Here is a 23,530-nt window from a genome sequence, read left to right as displayed (position 1 = left end):
CTGGCTTAAAATTAATTGATGTCATTAATTACATAGGTTTGACAAGTTTTTGTTTTTAATAATGAAAACCGGAAATCAGTTTTTGGCACGATCCGGATGCCCTGCACAACCCCAGAGGGAATTATGTCCCGGAAACCTTCCGTTTTTAAGGCGAATATATGCAAACCATTACACTCTGGATCCAGTGACGCTTGGGTAGACTACAAGACGAAATCACCCTGCAGTGATTAATTTTGTTGATTGTCTTTAGCAGAGCTAAAGACTTGAAGCTGAAGATGCTCAAGTGCGCGCGCGCGCGCGTGTGCGCGCGTACACACAAGTCAGGCACAAACACCAGTGTACCAGTCGGTCAACTACAAGTCATGATATAAATACACATAAAATAAAATATTTGTGCATAGCTGACCAGAACCTTTCCAAATATGGATATTTTCATACTCGGCCCTAATGCAAAATTTATACGGATTGTGAAGTAGCCTACCCTTCTGCAACAAAGGCAGGACTGTGAAATTACTGAATAATTATAATGTCAAACTGCGTATCATAATAAACCAAAGCGTTACCTTCATTTGGGTGCAGGTCATAATGGTCCAAATGTGACTTGCTGTTCCGACGTGTATCTGTGATATCTGTGAGGACATTTAACTCACAGACATTTTAATCCACCACTTCTACTGCTCACTAGTATGTAACGTCATTTTGTCAGGGGCGGAGGGGGGGGTGTAACTTATTTAACACAATTCTAAAAATGACACATTTCGCAGTAAGTGTTTAAACCTTTATTTATTTGTCATGTCTGCCTTTTTCAACCCCCAGCACTCCTAGGTCCCACGGCCTTGGCCTTTAGGGTATTTTGATAAAGATATATAGGTCATAATTAAAACTGGACACTAGTTGAAAATTTAAAAAAGTTCGGGGGCTCATTTGCAGTAATGGTCAATTTAAAAAGTCCATAATGTGAATGTATCTGGTGAAGCGAATACTTCCCCAGTGGAACCTATTTTAATGTAATGCTATGCCGATTGTATAAATTGGGGGAGGGGGGTAGTAAAGAAGGTCATCTCCTAATCAGAGGCTTGGTGGATATTTGGCATACAGTCTGCATGTCAAATATTAACTCCAAGCTCCTCTTCGATGCATCCCACAGAGTGTGGATGTTAGATATAAAGCACTTATGAATGGCGAAAAAATAGCCTGAGTGAACAAGGCGAATAGGGAATGTATATATAGTGAATGGGGCTGCGTGTTATACCTGTAGTCATGTAGTCAACTGTAGTCATACCTTCATAGATAAAATACTTTAATCAGCAGCTAAATAAAAATCATAAAATCGGGACAAATTCTCTGTTCTGTTTTTAAATTTAAAAAAAGTTTTTAAAATAATTTGAAGTCTTTACAGAAGAGGCGGTGTAGCCACGATCAGCAGAAAGTCGGAAAAGACAATTGTAGTCGCCAGCGCGCGCACGCACACGCGTACACGCACATTTGGACTCTCACAGCTCGTCGTCTCTTCCAGCAATTAGCCCAAAGCTCGAATAACGCTGATGAACAGCGCATGCGTATATCCAAAATTTCATCAAATTAGAATCAAAACGTGTAACATTAAGCCTGCGTGGTAAATTAATTGCCGTCGCGTTGGGTAAAGGCGCAAGAGAAACAGTGTCACGTGTTTTCTTTGGTAATTAATCACGTGTCAGCACACAACACTGAGCAACATGTTCATTAATTTAAGGAGGAAAAAAGGCCATATTGTCCGAGGTTTAAGGTTTACCAGCTTCCTCTTTAGCTCACTGCGTGGACACCCTGTTAGATCAACATCAGTAAAAATGTCTCGTTTTTTAAATATTTTTCAGGTCCGTGGCTGTTTCCACGCGACACGATTTCGATTTACGGGGATTTCTTTAAAAAAAAATGCGCATTTATTACGACTCTGTTAAAGTTTTTACCCCCGTGCGTAAAACGGGTGAGCTGCAGTGTCGCCTTAACATTAAAACGCACTACTTATTACAGCGCAACTATATCACTATATCTGAAACAGAAACAGGTATTTGCCACAGTGCTGCGGTCCCATTGCAGGTCGCTGGGATTTATAGCCTGCTCCTCTGTATAAATGCAGCCTATATATTTTTATTTATATTCCATCAGCTCCTTATGCCAACATGAGGGGGGGAAAGGAGGGGAACAGCAAAAGGGAAGTGAACCATGCAGGGATGTGGTCTGTTCCCAGGTAAACACCGGGATGGAAAAACGACAGCGCAGTCCAGCTTCATAATGTGCGTGTGTGTGCAGGCCCCGAAGGATGCCCCTGCAGAAGAACAGAAAGCTGATTACAGAGAGTAGAAAATAAAATAAAATAGTGGGTATAATGAAGAAGGAATAATAACAGCGGGAGAGAGCAGAATTGGTGAAATAACCACTTGTAGAAAGAATAGAAAACAGGAAAGAGGAGAAATAAAAGCAGAGGGAACACGGGAAAGAAAACAGAGAAGAAAGAAAAGAAGGGAGGGACGTGGGGCGAAAATGAGCATGTTTAAAGTCACTGCTCCTGCTGAAATATTAAAGTTACATCTCACATCTCTGCTGAAGTATTACAGGACTATAACGGTTCCTCCTATTGGACAGCCTCGTTAACAGTAAACTAGATAAATGCGTTTAATGGACCGCGTGTAAAACCTGAGTGACTAACTCAGTGTTTGTTTGTGTAAGCAGACACTTTATGGCAAAGTGCAGAAATGAAACAAATAAATAAATAAAGGGACTTCAAACAAGTGTGTGTGCGTGGGGAATGTGTAATTACGTGCACGTTACATGTGGCTGCTAATCAAAAAGGAATGTTACAATAGATTCATTCAATTTGTGCAATCACATTGTGCGTGTGTGTGTCAATAAGACACCCAGGGTAAAAGAACAAACAGCGGCTGAGCTGCAAATGTTTAAATGATACTGACGAATATATTTACATTTCAAAAATCTTTCTCACTCAGCTTTTTTCTCCCAACTAAACACAGAACTTTTCAATGTCAGGCAGCAGGACCTCTTCCTCTTGTTCCCGCTGAACTTGGAAAAAGCTGGATTTAAATAGTTCACTGCCCATAAACGATCTACAAAACACTAAGCTGCACTCGCAGATTCCACTGGAACTTTTAAAGAGTTGCATTTGTTTGTCTGCAGCTACTCTTCCACATGTTTAATCTAGAATGGATCCTTTTATTATGTCATTGTTTATTTTTTAAGTATTTAATCCTGCAGCTTTAGTTGTGAAAGCACACTTGGCTCACTTTTGTAAGTGAAGACGCTTTAAATGAGAAGCATTTTTCACAACTTTTAAATCTTTATTTGGACACGTTAGCAACAAGAAGATAAAATGTTGTAAAAATAATAATAATAAAATCAAAATGATGGTTTGTGAGGAAATGCATACAGCCAGAATCAGAAGGCAAATAAACAGGCTGCGAATGATTATGTAAAACATGAGCAAAAGCAAATAGGATGTAACAACTGCATCGAAAGACGAGCTTCCAATTTGATTTCACTGCGGACATACACGGAGCAAAATAAGAAGTCACCCTTGTAAAGTCTGACCAGTATCACTCTGTAGTTGAGTCTTTTTCCACCAGCTGCAGTAATTTACTGAGAGGCTCACAGTGTAGAGTCATTTTCTTGTCTCTCAGCAGAAGCCCACTCTCTGTCGGACCTCTGCGAGCACAGGTGCTGCAAGTTCCCGCGCCCTGCACGTCCCCTGAGCCAGCACTCGCTCCAAGTGAGCCCGGTCCGACCTCAGCCTCTCGATTTCCTCTCTGATGGGGGTCAACCTTTGGATCACAGCATCGCTTACAAGCTTCTTGTAGGCTCCAGTGTCCAATCCTCTTGCCTGAGACACAGCCTCCTGCACGCTTATCATTGCCACGGCAGCGTGAATGTTTACTAGGTTGGAAACACCAGGACGCGTCTCTGGGTCAAAGGTAACTTCAGAGGTGAAGTCGGTGACGGCTCGTCGGATCTTGAGGGCGATGTCGTCAGGAGTGTCTGTGACAGAAACGGTTGCCATCGTTTGGGGGTCTGACTTGGACATTTTGGCCGAGGGGTCGCGGAGGGATTTGACTTTTTGTGTTGAGCCTGCAGATAGAAAGGAGAAGGATCAGGAAAACCTGTCAGTGTAATAAACAACACATTCATTTCTAAAGGAGACGCGTAAGAGTGGAAAAATTCAAAAGGTTAGGTTCTGATTAAATCAGAAAGCATTTGCTTTCTATGATGTTTGAGGTGAGGCTGAGCATCACTGGTCCCAGAGGAAGACAAGAAGCACGAGAGTGCAAACGTCTACCAAAGCAGCTCAATCGTTGGGCAGTATTTACTTTTAAGGGAATTTATTATCTATGTACTCGTATACAGAATCTTTTTTTCATCTTTTAAACACACTTTTAATGCATTTTCTATATACTGACAATACACATCACATTTGTAAGAATCATAATTTCAAAGTTATGAGGATTTTTCTCATTGTTTAATAAAGAAATCATTAAGTGGACCTTGGTGGATGAGAGCCAAATTTAAACGGATCGTTAGTATGACCCCTCTCTACACTCCTACAAAGTTTCACAAGAATTCATTCAAAACTTTTCAACCAATCATGTTTACAGACACAATAATATGCATGCAAACACTACCAAAAACCATAACCTCCAAGCAACACGGGTAAAGGTCTGCCGTCAAAACAACAAAAAAACACAAATACATATTTACTAAAGCCTGACTTTCATTTTTTCCTCAATTCCAGCATCTTTGTTTGGAAATACAGGGGAGTACCAAAAAGAATATTTTGACTTCAAAGTGCTTTAATTCCACAGCTGTTCACCAGTAAAGATCCAAACACGTGAGAAATCTATTGCTTTAAAAATAACGCCTTTTGAGATTTGTTTTAATACACCCTGCACTAAATCTACATCGAGATAGAAGGTGGACACAGAAGCCTGAGCAGTGTCGACACATTCTCGTCTCAGGCTGTTTAACTTTAACAGCCTCTGCTAATCAAACTGTAGGTCAGCCAAACGATGAAAAACAAAGTCAAAAAAAGTCCAGAGTGCAGATTTCTGCTCCTGTCTTCAAGTCCAAGCTGACAGCTAAAAGCAATGTAAGCGAGCCCCAGCTTTTTGAGAGAATCTGACTTAGTTTCTTCTTTATTTTGTTAAATGGTCAAAAGGCGTAGGTTTCAGTCAGGCCCCTTTAAATATGACTTAAACGTCTAATTATTAAAATATCTGCATTTTGGGGAGATTTCAGGTGCTAGGTGTAATTTTTCATTTATTCCTCTAAGTTCAGATGGCTGAATTATGATTGCCTGGCACGTTTGTGTGTGCTTGTAAAAATATCCCGGTGTGAAACAGACGTATGCGAGTGTGAAGTGATCAGCAGACGACGGGAGCCGGTATTTCCTTTCATTCTTTCTTTCACTCTTAAAATCATCCCCATACTTCCACCATCTTCCAAGCTCCAGTTCTTTGTTTGGTCCTGTACAAGCAGGCCACATGTGCGCTGTTCATCAACGCCAAGATGTCTTTATCTCAAGCAAATTAAAAGACTCTGGTTCGTTTCAAAGGGAAGACACTGACTGCCAACTCTGCTATGGCGAAGACAAGAAACGAGGGTGGGGTCCACCGGCTATATACTGCCGACTGATTACACGCAAGAGTGCATACACACTCGGACACACACATATACGCATACACACATCTCTAAACTCATCTTGATGACATCCACCCCAAATCTACCTCCCTAATTATTATACAAGAGGAAGACAATATTTCTTTAATCAAAGCTCTAATGCACACATGACTGACTCCATCCCGTGCTTCCACCATACTGCTAATCATGAGGAAAGAAAGTAGAGGAGGGTGGGATCTTTCAAAACGTTGGCCTCATGTATAAAAACATTTGGTTGGTACATTTTGGGAAACGTTTCAAAAGAAAATATTAATAATAACGGCGTCACATTGTATTTCAAATCTTGTCAGTTTTATTCCCCTGAACCTCGCTCTAATTTCTGATTGGCTGCTCTGCAGTTGGTGGTTTTTAGCTTTAGCTAAACAGCATGTCCCACTCCGACTTAGTTTACAAAACATGGAAAAGGCAATATATCTTTGAATGGATTTAAAAACATCAGCGTTGCTGATGAAGCAGAAGTTTAACCGGTTACTTAAAAATGCACTAAAAACACTGGAAAAAAGTTTAGCTTAGCTTTTTGCTACTTTGCTCGGCGCTGCTGGACAGCCAGTGATGAAGATACATTATGACCCAGATATTTACACAAACTACATCAGGGTTTGATGCTAAAAATGACTTCAGTGATAGAAATCTCTTTGAGCAAAACACAAAGGGTCCATTCAAACGTTGGGACTTTGTTTAACACGAGCGGCCAGAGACGGCACATATCCTCCGAGGCTGAAAATTCCCTGGATACAGACGGACACGTGGATCTGGATTAGTTCCTGATACTTTTTTTTTATAAAACCGAGACAGTTTCTCCCAGTTTTCTCATTTGAATGTGATATCTATTTATGCAGATAAACAAAAAAAGAAATAAAGTCGCAATGAGGAAACCCTGTCTGTTGATGTTAATCCTCCAGGAAGATTAAACCAGCCATGACTGTCTTTTAGAGAAGGCTTTAGGCCCACAAGCATCTTACTACCGCCTTTTCTTCAGCTATTTAAGTTAAGTTTCATTTGCCAGTTTTGCTCTTTATGTGATGCAAAATACACTTCCAAAAATTCCTGGCTCAAGATCAGGAACAACAATAAAAAATAAATAAATAAAAAAAGAGAAAGAGAAACTGAACCAATCAATCACAAACTTTCCCAACAGAGGAAACAATAATTCAAGAAAAAAAAAGGACGGAAAGGCAGAAAGAAAGCTTCACTTCTAATACAGAAAAACTTTCTAGTTTCCAAAAACACTCACTTCAGTTATAGCACTCAGCTTGTTTCAGTTAGAGGCAGTTAGAAGACTTTATATAAAAAAAAATATCTAAGCAGAAGACTTCATAAAGATGGAGATTTAATAGAAATCAACTAAAATGTGCAACCCTTAGCAAATAAAAAAACGCTTTCAAAAAATGCAACAAGCACATTTGAAAATATAAACACTTGGTATATGCAGTGTAAGGCCATCGAACAAGTGAGGCCTCACTTACAGAGCTAAAGACTAAAGAGACTAAAACAGGCGACTTTAATGTCACATGATGACATTCTCTACATAAGAACGTAAAGCTGCTGCTACCAGAGAGCTACGTGATTTTAAGAAGCTGACCTTAAAAAGCTAAAATCATGAGTGTGTACACACGCCATCATGCCATGTATTCTTACTGAGCAGGGCGCAGGGTTCAGGGAACAGCTCTCCGTAGCGGTTGTTGAAGATGCGAGCAAGATCCTGAGCCAGCTCCAAATGTTGGACCTGATCTTCTCCGACGGGGACGTGAGTGGACCTGAGAGAGACGATTCCACAGCAGCACATTAGAGACGTGATCCGTGCAGCACTGTGACAGCACAGAGTTTAAAATACACAGCGAGACGCAAGGACAAATTGGAGACACTTGGAGTCACTGCAGGAGACTTTTTCAGCATGTGTTTGGCAACTCTGTAACTGGAGGAGGAAGCAGTTCATTAATTTTCTCTTTAGAGATGAGACTTTGCTACATCACAGTTTCTCCACAGGAAATGAGCTTTTGGATATATGGCTGCTGAACCAGAAACAGCTGAAGAGATGCCTTCTAAATGCGAATTTGGAAACGCTACGAGACAATAACCCAACCAACTCATCTCACGTGAAAGCCCACTGACGCCTCATCAGCAGGCTGCACCTCACAGATCACACACAAAACTCTTTGTCTCAGACAAATTTCCACCAGAAATCGTGACACTGATATTTATACGAACACGTCAGAGGCAAAGAAATTACAGAATGCATTTTTTTCCTCTTTATAATCTCTACTTTGAGGTTTTATCTGGAGATATCTGCACGTTATATTTCTCTTTCCACCCCCACGCAGCAGAGGTGAGATATTAAAAACAACAAATTTTCACCAGCAGTCTTCGTTGCCAGACACGCCGTCCCTGTTACTCGTGATAAATTACAGATCGCACTGTGAACACTTTGCACTGGAATTATTTTCTGCTGGAGAAATGGCCTCTGAGAGCAGCTGGCATGTGCTGTGGATTAAAAGGAACATTGCCTCTGTAATAAAAAAAAGAAATAAAAATGAAAAAAAGATGCTGTGGAATTGATTTTCTGTGTTGTGAATAATAAGGAGAAAAAAAGTACTAAACTTAGAGGCGGAGATCTCAAAAATAAAACCAAAAGTATCCAAAAATGTTGCTGTTCTTTTGTATTATGGGCAAACTTCTCTGCTAAACAGTATTTTGTAGGCTCTGTGCAGTGAATATTTGTCAGAAGACGTCAAATTTGAGCTTGCAAAAATAAATCAAATGATAAAAATATTTAGATTAGCGCACTGCTCACGATCAGTATAAGTTAGTAGGCTCAGTGTTTGGTATTTGTTATGTGGATTACTGGCTCTGCTCCTTTTTCATTGCAGTTACTGTTTTAATTCACGCACTTCATTCTTTCTTATGTTAGTGGAGGTGATTTTAGCTTCCAGGTTCATATTTAGCACACATTATGGACTGGAATGCAAAACAAGGAAAAGGCACTATCTTTGAATAAATGTAAAAACATCAGCGTTGCCCCAACACTGCAGAAGAATGCAAAGATGAAGCAGAAGTTTAACTGGTTACTTTAAAGATGCACTAAAAACACAGTGAAAAAAGATTAGCTTAGCTTTTTGCTACTTTGCTCCACGCTGCTGGACAACCAGTGATGAAGATACATTATGACCCAGACATTTACACAAACTACATCAGGGTTTGATGCTAAAAACACAAATCTCTCTGAGGCAAAACACAAAGGGTCCGTTTAAAAGTTGGGACTTTGTTTGGGGTTTGTAAACTGCAGTGGTTCTTAAATAGCGCTTTTCAATTCTACTTTCTCCATGTCTCACTCACACATGCATTTATGCAAGAACGTTTTACTACATACAAGTGCTTTCTAGCAAACATTCACACACATTCACACTCAGATGAAGGCAACGGGAGCAACTCAGCGTTCAGTATCTTACAGTCTGGAGCAGATTGGAGCAGCCAGGCATCAAACCACCAACGTTCCGATCTGTAGATGACCTGCTCTACCTGCTGATCCACCTCCACCCCGATAAATTATCAGCACCATAAGTAAAAATATAAAACTTAACAGTCACAAGAAACTACAACATTAAGAGGAAACTGCTGTTAAAGTAATACCTCAGTGAGAGATACTGTATACTGTCATTTATGGGCCGATACTTAAGCAAGACCTCTTTTGCAGTTCCTTTGTTTGTTTGTTTTGTGCTCCAGCTGCTAAGATTAATGCGCTTATGAGCACAGGATGGTCGCACATGTCTGCAAAAGGCTGCAAGCCATGCTTTCAGCAGGGATGTATCCCCCTTCATGGTTTCGTACCTTCATCTCCATCAAGTAAAATAAGGAAGCCTGACAGAAAACACTGTAACAGTCAATCTTTACATGAAGAAGTTGTAAATGATAGAGGAAAAATTAGTTTTTAAAATTCTTTAACAGAGTTTGGAATATAAAAATCAGTTATTCACAGAAGGAATGGCTAATGAGTGTCTTTTGAAAAGCCGTGAATGCGTAGGGTACACAGCCTAAGAAATACGAGTTGAAAGTTTGGTGCTTATGCAAGCATAGCAACATTTATCTGACTGTCACACACACACACACACACACACACACACACACACACACACACACACACACACACACACACACACACACACACACACACACACACACACACACACACACACACACACACACACACACACACACACACACACACACACACACACACACACACTATAACTGTACGCTACTTGAATGAAAATCTCACTTGTAGAGAAGAATATCGGCAGCCTGGAGGACGGGATATGTGTAGAGACCAACACTGCCTTCGTTCTTCACTTTGCTCTTCATCTGGAGGAAAAGACGGAGGGAAGCAAGTTGAAGCAGAAAAAGAACAACGATGAGACAGAAACACTAAAAGCAACCAGAAATAGAAGCAGACAGGAGAAAGATGGACTCAAGCTGACTTTTTTCCTTTTCCCCATAAAGAGCCATTTTCACTTTCACGACTCATCGACTGAGACAAACGGGGTACGGATGAATTTGCACGGCGTTTTCCACCATTTTTGAAATCAACTCATCTGTTGGGTAAACGAAGGTGTTTTCTAAAGAGCAACAGAGAACAAGAGCAGAGAGACGTGAGCTCTGTTGATCCTCGCTCGTCCTGTATTAAAACTGCATGCAGGTGGGGGGAAAAATTATATGAATTAAAAATGTGGGAAATGCTGCAGAAAAACAAAATAAAAATGCACAGGCATGATGAAACTTAAGAGAAAACAGAGGAATTAATATAATTTGTAAGTGTTCCACTGAAGGTAAGAACTGATACAGTGGGATTTATGGTTCGAAATATCACTTCAGTTACAAAAATCCAGATTTATTTTTTTGTGCTGAAGTTGTGTCACAATTTTAAATTTATTGCACAATGAAATTATAGTTTTTCCACTGCATCTACTTGCAGTCTATAAGAGTACAACAATTTGAAGGATTTAGCCACTAAATGTTTACCAGTATTTCCTCCAAATGCCAGGAAGTGATTTAACCTTTATTATGTTTTTGGGTAGTGCACAGCTCTTATCGCAAAGGGAATATAAAATATAGAAGGAAGACACAAAGTGGTCCTATATATACATAAGCAACTGAATTTCGTATATACAGGTAACAATGTACAGAAATATGCATACAAATTGCACGAAGATATATATAAAAGTGAACCGTTGTTCATTTATAAAACGCTCACAATCTATATCATCCAGAAACAGTAGCAGCAAACTGGGGACATAATGAAAAACTTTCAATGTGTGCTACATAAAGCTTTTTAACTTTTGCATTGAACTGCTTGCACCGAGCAGCAAAGGAAATTACAACACCAAGAAAAGGTTCATTTAAAACATAAAATGTTATTTTTATTGGTGAATAAACATTTTTTTATTCCAGTTTCACATGAACTGAAGAAAACATACTGGATCAATTTTTACATGGTAATAATTTAAGCATCCCTGCATAATGTTATGTGTAATAACATAGTTATAACACACTAACAAATGTAGCCATGAGGGCAAATAGATATAACATTACAAACTCCCTTTGCAGCTTAAAAGCTAAATATGACTGTGTTTTTGTGTTTTTATGTATCATTATTAATTAACTGATATCAAAAATAAATACTCCTTTGCAGGTACACCATTTTTGCTTTAAAAGATATTGTAGATATTGTATAAATATATACAGAAGTTATACCTCCGAGTCATCGCTTTGCCAGAAACATCCAGCTTATATTAGTGTATGTCCTCATTTTGCCATTTGTTTGGAAAGTTTCTGGGCTGAAGCCTCTACATGCAGGCTGTGCATAGATCCCAAGTCTCTAAAATCACACTGACCAGGTTACAACTCTGGCTCTCCGTCTGTCACTGATGTGTAAAGAGCTGCAGATGTGTGTCTGTTTGACCGATAGCAGTGCTAGCATACACACCCACACACGGAGAGCAGAGAGACCATGCGAAATCCAACCGAGAAGCCCTTTTCCTGCATTGTGCGGGGGTGTGGTTGCGTGTAATAGTGTTCAGAAGCGTAGCGTGAAACGATCAGAAAATAAAAATTATTTTATTGCTCTGATTAACGATTTTCTTCTCACCGACGCCCTTCTGTCATTATTCACTAGCTCGCCCGACCACCGCGGCACTTGCTCCTTCTCAGCCGTTCAACGTTTAAATGTTTGAATGAATTGCTTTAAATTTTGACAGATGCTCGTAGTAAAGCATTACTGCATTTTTAACAGGCCACATTTAAATAAATCAAGCTCGTTTAGCAAAGACAATATAGCATTTTCTTATTTATCATCACATTTATGTGTCAGTAAATCAATTCAGTTTGCACAGTAAAAGACAAAAGAGACAAGATTATGAAAACATATAAAAATATAATGCATCACAAATATTACTCAGTCCGTAAACAACAATGACATGAATGTCTCATAGTAACAACTTTTCTACATCTCTAAAGGTTCCAATAGGCTAACTGGTTGTTTGCATTTGCATTGTATTTTATTATTTTTTAATAATTCTGAATGTTTTATGACATTTTGTTGATTGTGGATACATGCAAGACATCTTTAACATGATAAAGATAACACTTATAGACATATACATACTAAGCAACAACAATGGGGAGGAAGAACTCCCTTTTAACAGGAAGACCTCTCAAGAAGGTCCAGGCTCAGAGGAGTACAGATGGGTACAGAAGGACATAGTTTTCTTTACTCATGTCCACATGCTGGTGCTGTATGAGTGAAATCTGTACCACAGTACACAGTAATTTTTTTTTAATTATAATTGTTATTTTAAAATGAGCACCGATACAAACAACACAAATGAAGACTTGTGCGTGATCATTTTATGCACGAGTGTCTGCTGGAGAAGATCTGAGAGTCTCACCTTCCATTGTGGTAGGTGGCGGAGCCGAGGCATACTGGTGAGGCAGCCGAGGATCCAGGAGAGCTCAGCGTGCTCGGACACCTGCAGTGACGAGTGGGGACACATCCAAACGTCAGCATACACCTTTCAATCGCTCATCAGGCTGCAATATTAATAATATTACCACTACATATTAATATGGCTGAATCACAAATATCTACGAACTTGTTGGCTCACCAGTCGGTACCTTATAAGCTGAAGTCATGACGAGATTTCTTTACATGAAATCTAACAGAAACCAACACTGTTTGTTACATGTGTACAAGAGCCAGCCTCCTGCTGCTGTATACATGCAAACTCCCAAGCACGTTGAACTCACTGCACCGCTTAGTCCAGTTAATTAAAGAAGAGAGCCTATAACCTCAGGGAGGCACCAAAGAGATAAACAGAAGAAATAAATTACGCAGGCAGATTAAACAAACACAGACGGATGGATTAAAAGTCATCCACGGGACAGCTGGGGTGGAGGAAAAGGAGGGTAACTCCCTGGCGCCTCTAAGTGGAAGAGAAGAATACTGCCTTTCTACACCTCCATCTGTCACACAGGTGCACCCACTCTCACCTGTAGGCTTATACTCATTTTATCAGTCTTTTTTAATGTCTTTAATAAGCGGGATATTAACAAATAAATACTGGCAGACTAAAAACTGACCCAGCCTAAACTTCATACACTGGATTTCTATACCTTTATCCATCATTTTTTTTAATAATCCTGGGAGCAAATTACAGCTACTGTGAAAAGAACTTTGTATATATGGACAGCAGCGCTTTCTCAGAAGCTCATAACTGAAATCTTTTAATTCAAAATCTATCAAAGCTGCCGTAGGGCCAGAGGCAGCGTACACCCTGCACAGCTCGCCAGGCTAACACATACACACAGATAACCATTCACTCTCAGCGGAGGTAGGTTGGTTATTCAATTAGAGGATTAAGGAAATAGTTTTTACATGTGGACAAATAACCCACAACACAAAGAGGTGAATGTTAATGCAGTGTAGCTGATGCATCTGGTAGCAGTAAATTAACCCGATGTGAAAAAAAATGCTTCTGTGTCTAACAGCCAGTGTGTGTGGATGCAGGAAATATCCTTGTGCTTCAGCAAATTAAAGTTTATGGACGCTGACTATATTGCCATCCTCTCCGTCTCTTGCAGCTTGAAAAGCATTCTGGGGAGCATGATGTCAACAGCAGACAGCAGGGACATAAAGCAGGATTTCAGGCTAGCATGTAGGGGGCCGGTATGCATTACACACTGCAGACAGACAAGAGATGGGACAGATGTCGATGACAACAAAGAGAGGGCAAGGATATGGTTTGAACAGTGCAATAAAACGCTGATATTTAAAAGGCTTAGTAAAAACACAGCCTCCATTCATGCTGTATCGTAAGAAAGCCCCGCAACGAGAGATATGCTAATGTTGCGGATCATATCGGCATTAGACTGACAGTAACAGCCATGGCAGCAGCTCCTTAGGACTGCAAAGAAGGGATTTTAGAGAACAGCTAACAGTTGTCCCAACACAGTAAATCCACTTTTCTGCTCAATACTTCTATAAAACTCAGTGGTATTAAAAAATGAAGTCAATGAATCAGCAGATCCGCAAATCCTCCGAGTTCAGCTCGTCACCAGCTCTTTGCATTTTTTCAATTAAGTCCAGTATTTTCTTTGGGCGGCCATCGTATTTTTACATGTGGAGCGGGCGTGTTCAACACGGGGGTCGCCTTGCTGCCAAGTTATGTGGCATGAAGCTAAACAAGAATAAAAATAGGACTCTGTGTTTGTGTGTGTGTGTGAGGAGTGGGTGGCAAAGAAACACAGATGGACTGAACTATCCACACATACACACGCACCCACCCAACTTAACTTGTGAGTAAGAAAAGAAAAATACACATGTGGTGTCAGGGGAGAAGCAAACAGCTGTTCTGATTTCTCTCTCTCCATCGTCAGTGTGAGCTCAAGCCTAAATTCGGGGTTGATGTGCTGAAGTGCTGCAAATGTTAAGACTTGTCGTTATCCTTCTCAGTTTCTTCACGTGGCCTAAAGAAGGACTTAACGGTGGTTTGTGTCAGTTTGTGTTTTTACAGGCTCTGTGAATTGGCTGAGCACACATTGGAGATAAGAATCAGGAGCAAGGAAATAAACATTTTGGGGTCTGTCAGCATGTAGGAAGGTAAATATGAGAGTCGACATCACGAAAATAAACCGATTTTCTTCTTTGAAAAACCAGAAATGAGAGCAGAAGCTGCCCGGCTTTAAAAAAACAAAACAAAAAGACAAAAAAGGGCACTTCTATTCATAAACAAACACTGATGTGCTCTCTACGTGATAACCACATGAAATGTGAAAATTAATCTGCAGACATGAGTGTGAAATCTGAATTATATATACATGCAAAGCACATGTAAGCTTGCAGTGTTTATCACATATAAATAGTACTTTCTGCACCTGTGAGTATTCATTTATAGATAGAAGTGTATATGCATCCAACACACTATGCAGGGAACTACACAGCAAGGATAACACATCATATATATTTATAAACGGCATCAATCAAACATGCCCAACTCACCTGAGACTGCTGGAAGAGTATCGCTTTCTCTGGGTTGATACCGCAGGCCAACAAGCTGGCAGCCATGTCCAGTATGTTACTCTTGAGCTGCGTCGGATCCTGGGGCTGGGTGATGGAGTGCAGATCCACAATGCTGTAGAGGACTGAGGGGTACTGGTGCTGCAGGGACACCCAGTTCTCCAGAGCACCCAGGTAATTTCCCAGGTGGGGCACTCCAGTAGGCTGAATCCCTGAGAATACACGGCCACTTCTTGGAGCCTCCTGGGGAAAAAGAAGAAGGAATATGCTCGAGTTGGCTCTATAGCACTTTGGATTTGATAATGAAATAACATCATGGAAATGTAATTACAAATAGTGTCATGTATAATCACCACGAGCAATCAAAGATGTTCCACTGTCTTCATCACACCTCTGAACACTAGTCTCTCTTAAAATAAAGAACATATACCTATGAAGCACATCTTATTCAATTCAATTTTATTTTAGTTTCACTAAATCACAACAACAGTGGCCGCAAGGTGCAAAAAACCTCAACAATCAGACGACCCCCTAGAGCAAGCACTTGGTGACAATGGGAAGGAAAAACTCCCTAATCGCAGGAAGTAATCTCTGGCAGAACCAGGCTCAGGAGGAAGCTGAGACCAGTGAGGGGAAAGAAATAGAGCCAAAGTTTAATATCATCCCTTTTTAAGCACATTAACTTATGTTCTTAAAACAGTGCCTATAACATCAATGTCTCCAAATTAGCGCAGCAATGCTTGGTTGACTCTAAAAGTCAAAGCTAAGGCCAAGACAAAAGATCCTTCAAAAGGGAGAAAGTTACAACTAGAAAGAAGCCTGTAGAGGCCGAAGTGTCAGTGTTAAACTATTGGCAGGTTGGGGGCCATTAGCAGTCATGCTTGTATTACTAAGATGCTAACTCCATGGCTAGCACCTCTGTTCTCTCCCAAACACATCCAGCACAAAGAATGCATCACCTCATTGGCCAACAATATCACTTACAACCATCCAACCAGCTTCAGAGCCTTTCATTACCGCAACAGAAAGCAGCACAAAAAACGGGGATAAAAAAACAGCATAAATACATCACATATAACAACAGCAGCCCACCATAGAGTTAGGGGTTTTTTCTATAATTAAAACAAGGACCTTATTTTAGAGACAGCAGCAGGCTCTCAACATTCACCAATTGAAAAAGGGAGATCAGTATTGGTGGTTGTACCACTGGACTAAAACTATATTTCTCTTCCTGCAGAGTCTGACTGGGGCCAAACACCCCATTTCTCCTGGCATCAGTCGGCTTCACTGAACCTTGGCTTTCAATTAGCCTTGCTAGGCAAGAGTCTTAACCTCTGCTTGTGGCACCACACGATACAATTAGAGGGCAAGCAGAGCGGCACCTGTTATGACACATGAAACCACGCTGGCATCCCAAACTAGGGCTTTTCAACCAAAGCCGTTACACAGTAGATTAGGGCTTCAACAGAGCAGAAAGACACATGAACACAGACTGGAACTGTTTTTGTTGGTCTGGCAGAAAGACAAAATCTTTGGCGCTTGGGTAATACACATAACAGCCCACAGTGGAGACAAGGATTCAGTTCCCGGCAGAAGTGGCTTGGATGAATGCTCAAGGTAGATAAAAAGAACCACCGCATGCCTGAGGACTAGACCTTTGAGGTCTGCAGGATGACTGCGTGGCCAGAAATACCTGCCAATTGCCTGCTTTAGAAAAAAAGGAAGGTTCATGGGCTGCATTGTTACAGGTGTGTTATTACCGGTGTACCAAAATACAATGGAATACAAATCTGGAAGTGTAGTTTTAAATAACTACATGGATCCATGAATTTAAAGATAGTATGGCAATTTACAGGACTTTACACAAGGTGTTGTGTATGGCTCAAGCACCTCAATCCACAAATAGTAGATAACTGTGAGCCAGTACCAGTATCACTGCAATATATTAAGAACGTGTGTTTAATGAACAGTCTGTGCATTAAAGTTGCTAGATGATCTCAAATTGTGTAAGTTTCAGAACAGTTTAAGAACCTGCATTGTTTTAGTTGTAGGATCCCACCACTATACCAACATGTAGGGGTCTTATTGGATGGAAAGTGGAGGCTGTACTTTTAATGCAGCGTTCAAGATAAAAAATTATCCTACGAATATGCTTTGAATATGCTGGCAAGAAGCAAAGGAAGAGAGTCAGCAGCTGACAAATCAATCTTACCACAACATCCATTTAGAAGGTGCTCAATAGTTTTCAGTTCTGTACCACGGACTGGATTTTCCCCACTTATTACTACCTCTGTATGCTCCAAGTTATGTCTATCCAAAACCTCTGAAAACGAAACTTGTGCTAAACTGTCAGATTTTATGTAATAACCTCACAGTCATTTTCAAAGAAAATATGTTAAGCTTTATATGAGATAGCACTGATGGGTTGTAAACAGCAACACCTGGACGTTTTGACTGAAGAGCCCATTTTAAAACTCCCCCCAACCCCACAAAGCCCACAGGATCTCTGTGTTATCGCCTCAAAATCTGACTGGCGATCATATGTTCCCCAGCTGCACTTTTCAAGGTTATTATAACTAATCATTAAAACCTGAAGTTTTCAGAGGATATCCTCTTCAGTCACCGCTCAGAAATCAGTTATCTTGACAGCTTGCTGAACTAAATCACATTCAATCTGACTGAGGGACAGGCTCACCACAGCATCTGAGATCAGATAACAGTTGCTCTCTCACCGGCGTAGCCCAGAGGTTCTACATCTTTAAACCCTGAGGGATCGAATAACAACTGCTGGGAGGCCAGCGTTGGTCCACAAAGTCTCCATCTACTGGCCTGAGGGAGCAGCTTTCCACCCAGCGAGAGAGAGGCAGGAAGGAACTGGGTGCTTATGTCATTACCGACAGGGTAATTGCGCTGGAGTGCCATTGATGCTGAGAGCCTCTTAAGAGGTGTCAGGATTGATTTGGGTGCGGACGGGACCCGGAGTCTGGCTCATGTGTGTTCTCACCTCGAGCTGACATGCCAAACGCATGTTCCCCCCCTTCTGCTCCGGCCCCCAGGGGAGGCCATTAGCCATGCAGACATGGTAATGGTGTCATTTGAGCCAATCGAGTGTCAAAAGAGAGTCAACGCCACAGCTAACTAGCCACTGGGCAATCATGGGCTATCGCGCTTTAAGCCACTTCGCCAGACACCTCTGTGTTACTTTTGGTCTGAGGAAAGTGTCTTTAAACACATGCCACTATAGCTCTTGGAGGAGAAAGTAACCTACGCAAGTAAGTAAATCAACTGGAGCACGATGACAGAGGCGACAGCAAATGCTGTAAAGCAATTAATGTTTGTAATGAATACTGCACTGCAAAGCCAACAGTAATAAAATATTATCAACAAGCACACTTTTGCCACGCACTATATTAAACCTGAGCTAATTCAATAACTTGTGAAATACTTGTATAGTGCTTGACCTTACATCTTTAAATGACTCCCAGTGGTATGTTAGACAATTTCCAGTAAGATAAATCAAATATATTTCTTACTCTAAACCAGATTTAAACATATTAATAAAGACCTGAAACCATCATAAAATAGTGCTAAAGTTTGGCCATTTACAAAATGCTAGAAATCACAAGTTATTCTATTTTACAATATCACCTCTGCCACGGAGCTTATGTGTTTCATAGAGTTTACCAGCGTGTATTTCTGTCTGTAATCACAGTAGCTCGAAAAGTTTTGAATGAATTATGATAAAACTTTGTAGGGGTGTAGAGTGGGATCGTGTTTACAATCTTACATCCACCAATGGCCTTCAAGGTCAGTTTAATATTTTATTGGTCTAAACTGGAAAAAGCCTTAAAACTCAGAAACTATGATTCTTACAATATGATGTCACATTTTACCCCTCCAACAAAGTCAATAGATAGAACTGAAGCAATTCAGTTCTATTTATACAGCACCAAATCACAACAACAGTCACCTCAAGGTGCTTTATAGTGTAAGGTAGACCCTACAATGATCCGTACCCAGCTTATAAGAATATGATTCTTATGATTGTAATAATAATATAAATTTTGTTATGTACATTACAGTAACAGGTTTTAATCATTTAAATACATGTGCAATGTGCCTTCGCTGAATAATTTTTTAATTAAATTAAACTTGGGATCAAAACCTTTTTTTACTTATTCACATATTTATTATTAAATAATTAAAGCAATTGCACTAAACACTGAAAATAGATACATGTATTATATCTACAAAGAAAAAATGTTAAAAAATATTTATATTCAACATTTTGTATGTTAAAATATGTTTCAACAGGGGAAATAATAAAAGCTGCAATTTGCAATTGTTTTTACTGCACTACAAACTTTTCAAAGTACATTTAAGAAGACCAAAGAAAATAAAATGAAGGGTCCACTTCAATTGCTTTATAAATAAAGGTGGTATGGTATGGTATGGTATGGTATGTATGGTATGTACAATACCATTCCCTTAAAACTAAATACTGCCCAGAGAGTGAGCAGCCTTGGCAGAGGTTTTGCACTCTTGGGGTGCTTCTTGTTGTGTTCTTTGATCATTTTTTTCTGAGGTAAATAATATTTTGGACCAAATGTGTTGTGTTTATTCCTTTATTTGAGAACAGAACAGACACTCTCTGTGGGTTGAAATATTCCAAAAACAAAACTAAAAAACACTTTCAGCCACCAAAGTGAAGGAACTCTGGCCAGCTGGCCTTACAACACCGCCCTCCCTGGAGTATGACAGATGGTGTCTGGCTCACATATTCTCAATTCAAGAAAAAACAAAAAACAAAAAGAAAAATAACTGAGACAAAAGTCTGAGTAACAGCAGACGTTAATTCTTAGTTAACAAATAAAACACTTCCTTCTTGTCCAGTTTCCGTTTTATACAAGCAAACCTCTGTTGAGCAGTGTTATCGGTCTTCTTCTATTGTCTTTCCATTTCTGTCTCTTTCTGCCTCATTCTCATAGTTGCTGAATACCTGCTGATGACACGGAGCAGACACGGAAAAGGCTGGCCATTCTCGCCTCATATTTTTACACCGACAGGAGCGTGGTGCTTTCAGACCGCACCGTCGCAAAGGCGACGAAAGCTTTCTTCATCCACGTCTGCCATATGCTAAATGCATTACGCACCATGTGTGTGTGACATTAACGCCAACAGCTAGAAGGTTACATACACTAAAAAGGCCATGCTTTCACACTTGCACTACCTTTCCGGGAATATGTGTTCATTTGTCCGCGTGTGTGGTATTATCCGTAGGGATAGCGATCATGTGCAAACAGACATATGTCCGCACGTGTAGTCTATGCCTACATCAACATCAGTGAAGCTGTGAAGGTGTCTGTCCATGTGAATTTGACAGCTCGCATCAAGTGGAAAGAACACTAACAGCCAGCCTATCAAAAACAGTAACATGACTTAGATCCCACGCGCAAGCTGCATTATTAAATGGAAAACAACTGTCACTGGCGCCACTTCATTCCAATCATTTGAAGACGAGGAGAAATCAGTGATTGCTTTCCCACAGTTTAATAGAAAGTCTCATTCCAGGAAAATTTCCGTCTTCTCTCCAAAGTATTCCGCAGCACTGGAACAACTGCATATTGGGAAATGACAAATATTGGATTCATCATTTGACTGAGTGCGAGCTACAATGAAATTACGTCCTTAACGAGGAATGTGTAAAATGACAGATAGCAGTGGGAGCAGATGCATAAAAGTGGATACACAGACTCTGGGCTTGAATCTACACTAAATAAAAAAATCATATATATGATTTCCCTCTGCTAGATTAAAGGCCATACATTTGGATGCTTCCAACTCACATTTAGGCTGAACTGGACAAAGTGCGATCGAAAAGTTTTCACTGTGGAAAACCTCCTTCATGGTTGCCTACTTAGAGAGCAATGCAACGTTGTTTTTTGTTTTGTTTTTTTACATTTCCAGCTGATACTATCACACTTTGTTTACCTTCGAAACGTAGAATAAATGTACACCTCATCTGAAGTCTCTGAGAAAAGCACCCACTCTTTTACACATCATGTCAAGCTGGGATTTCCTAATTCTCTGAGGTCTTACGTTAGTCGTGTTTTTACACATCCCCAGCACTCCTTTATTTTATCTAGACATTAATCATTGCAGACGCACATAAGAGTGCAAACTTCAATTTCTAAACCAATTTCCAGTTGCGAGAACTTCACGCAGACCATTTCCTTTTGTGCTACATGTGAGAATGGCCAACTGTGCAGAATTTATGCTTTTGTTACTTTTGTTCACTAAAGCTGCTATGTAATCTGATAAAAAAACCCAAACAGACCACAGCTTCATCATCATCATCATCATTATTATTATTATTACTACTACTGCTGCTATCAAGCAGTTGTAGCTTCCAGCTAGTGTGACCCGACAGTCTCGAACTAGTTATGTTATTAATCACAGCCATGGTTTTGGTTGAGCTAAAACTTGCATAACACCTCATTTCTCTTCTCAGATCTCCTCTAGACCGCTTTTCAGAGCTCATACATCATATCAGAGCCTCAGTGTCCTGGCGTGGTCCACTGATATCTCTCTCACCGTGGAGCTCAGGAGGAGGTACGACAGTCACCACCTTTTTACTACGCCAATTTCAGCACGTCTGAAAAAAAGAAAAAACACCTCTGGGAGCATCGCTGCTTTCCCTGCTGTGAATTACCATCAGCTCTTTGTGGGCAAGCAAAGCACCCCAGATCTAACCCTGTCTGCGGAGCACAGAGATGGGCCCACGGATGGAGGATTTTCGCTGCGCTCCTGCTGAGTGTCTTGCACATTGGATCCAGTGTTCTTATTCTGTCCTGGGCACTGCAGGCACCCCATTAACGCCAACATGCTGAAATACACTTTGACACAGAGCCCCCCTCTTTACCCACATATCTTTCTTCATCTCTGTCTTTCGCTCACTTAGGGACCTGTTAAAGCAGGCAACCGACAGAGCTGCACTTCAGTCAGGTATCAAACAGGAAATAGGGCTTACTGTACTCCCCACCATCCTCACCCCTTTATTCTTAAAAGCATGTGTGTGTTTAGCCAATGTGAGGATACACTCAAACGTGAAACAAAGTCCATATGACCACAGAGAAAATGTGCACACACCATGAACGTGTATTGATGAAATTAACTGAAGAAAAGTAAATGGAGCGCTGGATAAAGCAGGGGACAGAAGAACAGGAAAAAATATTAGAGGAAGGAATATGATAAAAAAAAAAAAAAAAAAAAAAAAATCAGGCTGTGACTATAGTCCAGTCAAAGGCATTTTTTTCCTTTTTTCCCCCCATAGAGTGGATTGGAGGGGCAGCAGAAGAGAAGGCCCAAAAGGAGCAATTGATTAAATCTGCGGTTGACGTGTGGGACAGGTGAGATTGATGAGGTTCCTCTGAGCTTCACACTGTGCAGAGAGCGGGGGTACAGGAACAGAACGCTGCAGTGTGGCAGGCCAGGGCTCGGGGCCCGCTCGCGCCGTGGGGTCCCTTGGCTGATTAATGGGACTGGAGGCCCTTCAAAAACAGCACTCCCCGCAGACAGGGCTCAACAGTGCTCCAAAAATAACCAGGCAGCAGAGGCAGCTCCGGCCTCCAGTCCTAAATGTCTGCAGCTTCTGAAGAAACCAGACTTCTGTACAGCCTGGGGGGAGATCATCAAGAGGACCGGTGCCTACTTAAGACAGGAAACTTGGATCTGGCTCATTAGAAACTAAACATTTAATGACTTTTCTAGTTTATGGGATGTGACAAACACTGACAACCGATAGTGTATCAATGACAGTGTCCTATTAGGTGCTGATGTTATTATACATAACACGTGTGAAAGATGGTTAATCCAAAGAAGCAGAAACTTCACACCATTTAACATTAAGGCTCATAATAAAACATCTTCCTAACGAAAATTTAAAAGACTACTTTTGAATACTTTAGTATTTTTAACCACATCTCAGTGTTTCCCACAGACTTCCATTTGATTTGTTGGCAGCAGGGGAGGGAAGGATGCATGCACAGGTGGACGCATCTTTTGGGCACAATCACACTTCCTTAAAATAATTAATAAAAAATTAAACAGTTTTCTTTCGCAAATGTAAGTACAGATATTTTGTGACAAATAAACAACACAGAAATGATCAGCTGCCTCTCTAATGAGATGCCCAATTCACAGCTTTGGATAGCAGTTAGCTAGGACATCTGAATAGCTCTGTAG

The 23,530-nt window shown here is 40.5% G+C and overlaps 1 protein-coding gene across 1 annotated transcript in view; it reads right to left on the bottom strand.

The window, feature by feature from the left end:
• Positions 1-3,317: 3,317 nt before the first annotated feature.
• The window catches only part of wars2 (tryptophanyl tRNA synthetase 2, mitochondrial), a 45,267-nt gene continuing 25,054 nt past the window's right edge, over positions 3,318-23,530 (bottom strand). The window contains exons 3-7 of the mRNA XM_031755554.2: positions 15,269-15,529; positions 12,660-12,740; positions 9,995-10,077; positions 7,360-7,478; positions 3,318-4,116 (exon numbers count right to left, since the gene is read on the bottom strand). Coding sequence (XP_031611414.1) covers positions 3,668-4,116; positions 7,360-7,478; positions 9,995-10,077; positions 12,660-12,740; positions 15,269-15,529 — 993 coding nt within the window. The 3' untranslated portion in view covers positions 3,318-3,667. The remainder of the gene's footprint in view (positions 4,117-7,359; positions 7,479-9,994; positions 10,078-12,659; positions 12,741-15,268; positions 15,530-23,530) is intronic.

This window comes from Oreochromis aureus, linkage group 16, assembly GCF_013358895.1.
Source record: "Oreochromis aureus strain Israel breed Guangdong linkage group 16, ZZ_aureus, whole genome shotgun sequence".
NCBI lineage: Eukaryota > Metazoa > Chordata > Actinopteri > Cichliformes > Cichlidae > Oreochromis > Oreochromis aureus.
This window is presented reverse-complemented; position numbering and strand designations above follow the sequence as displayed.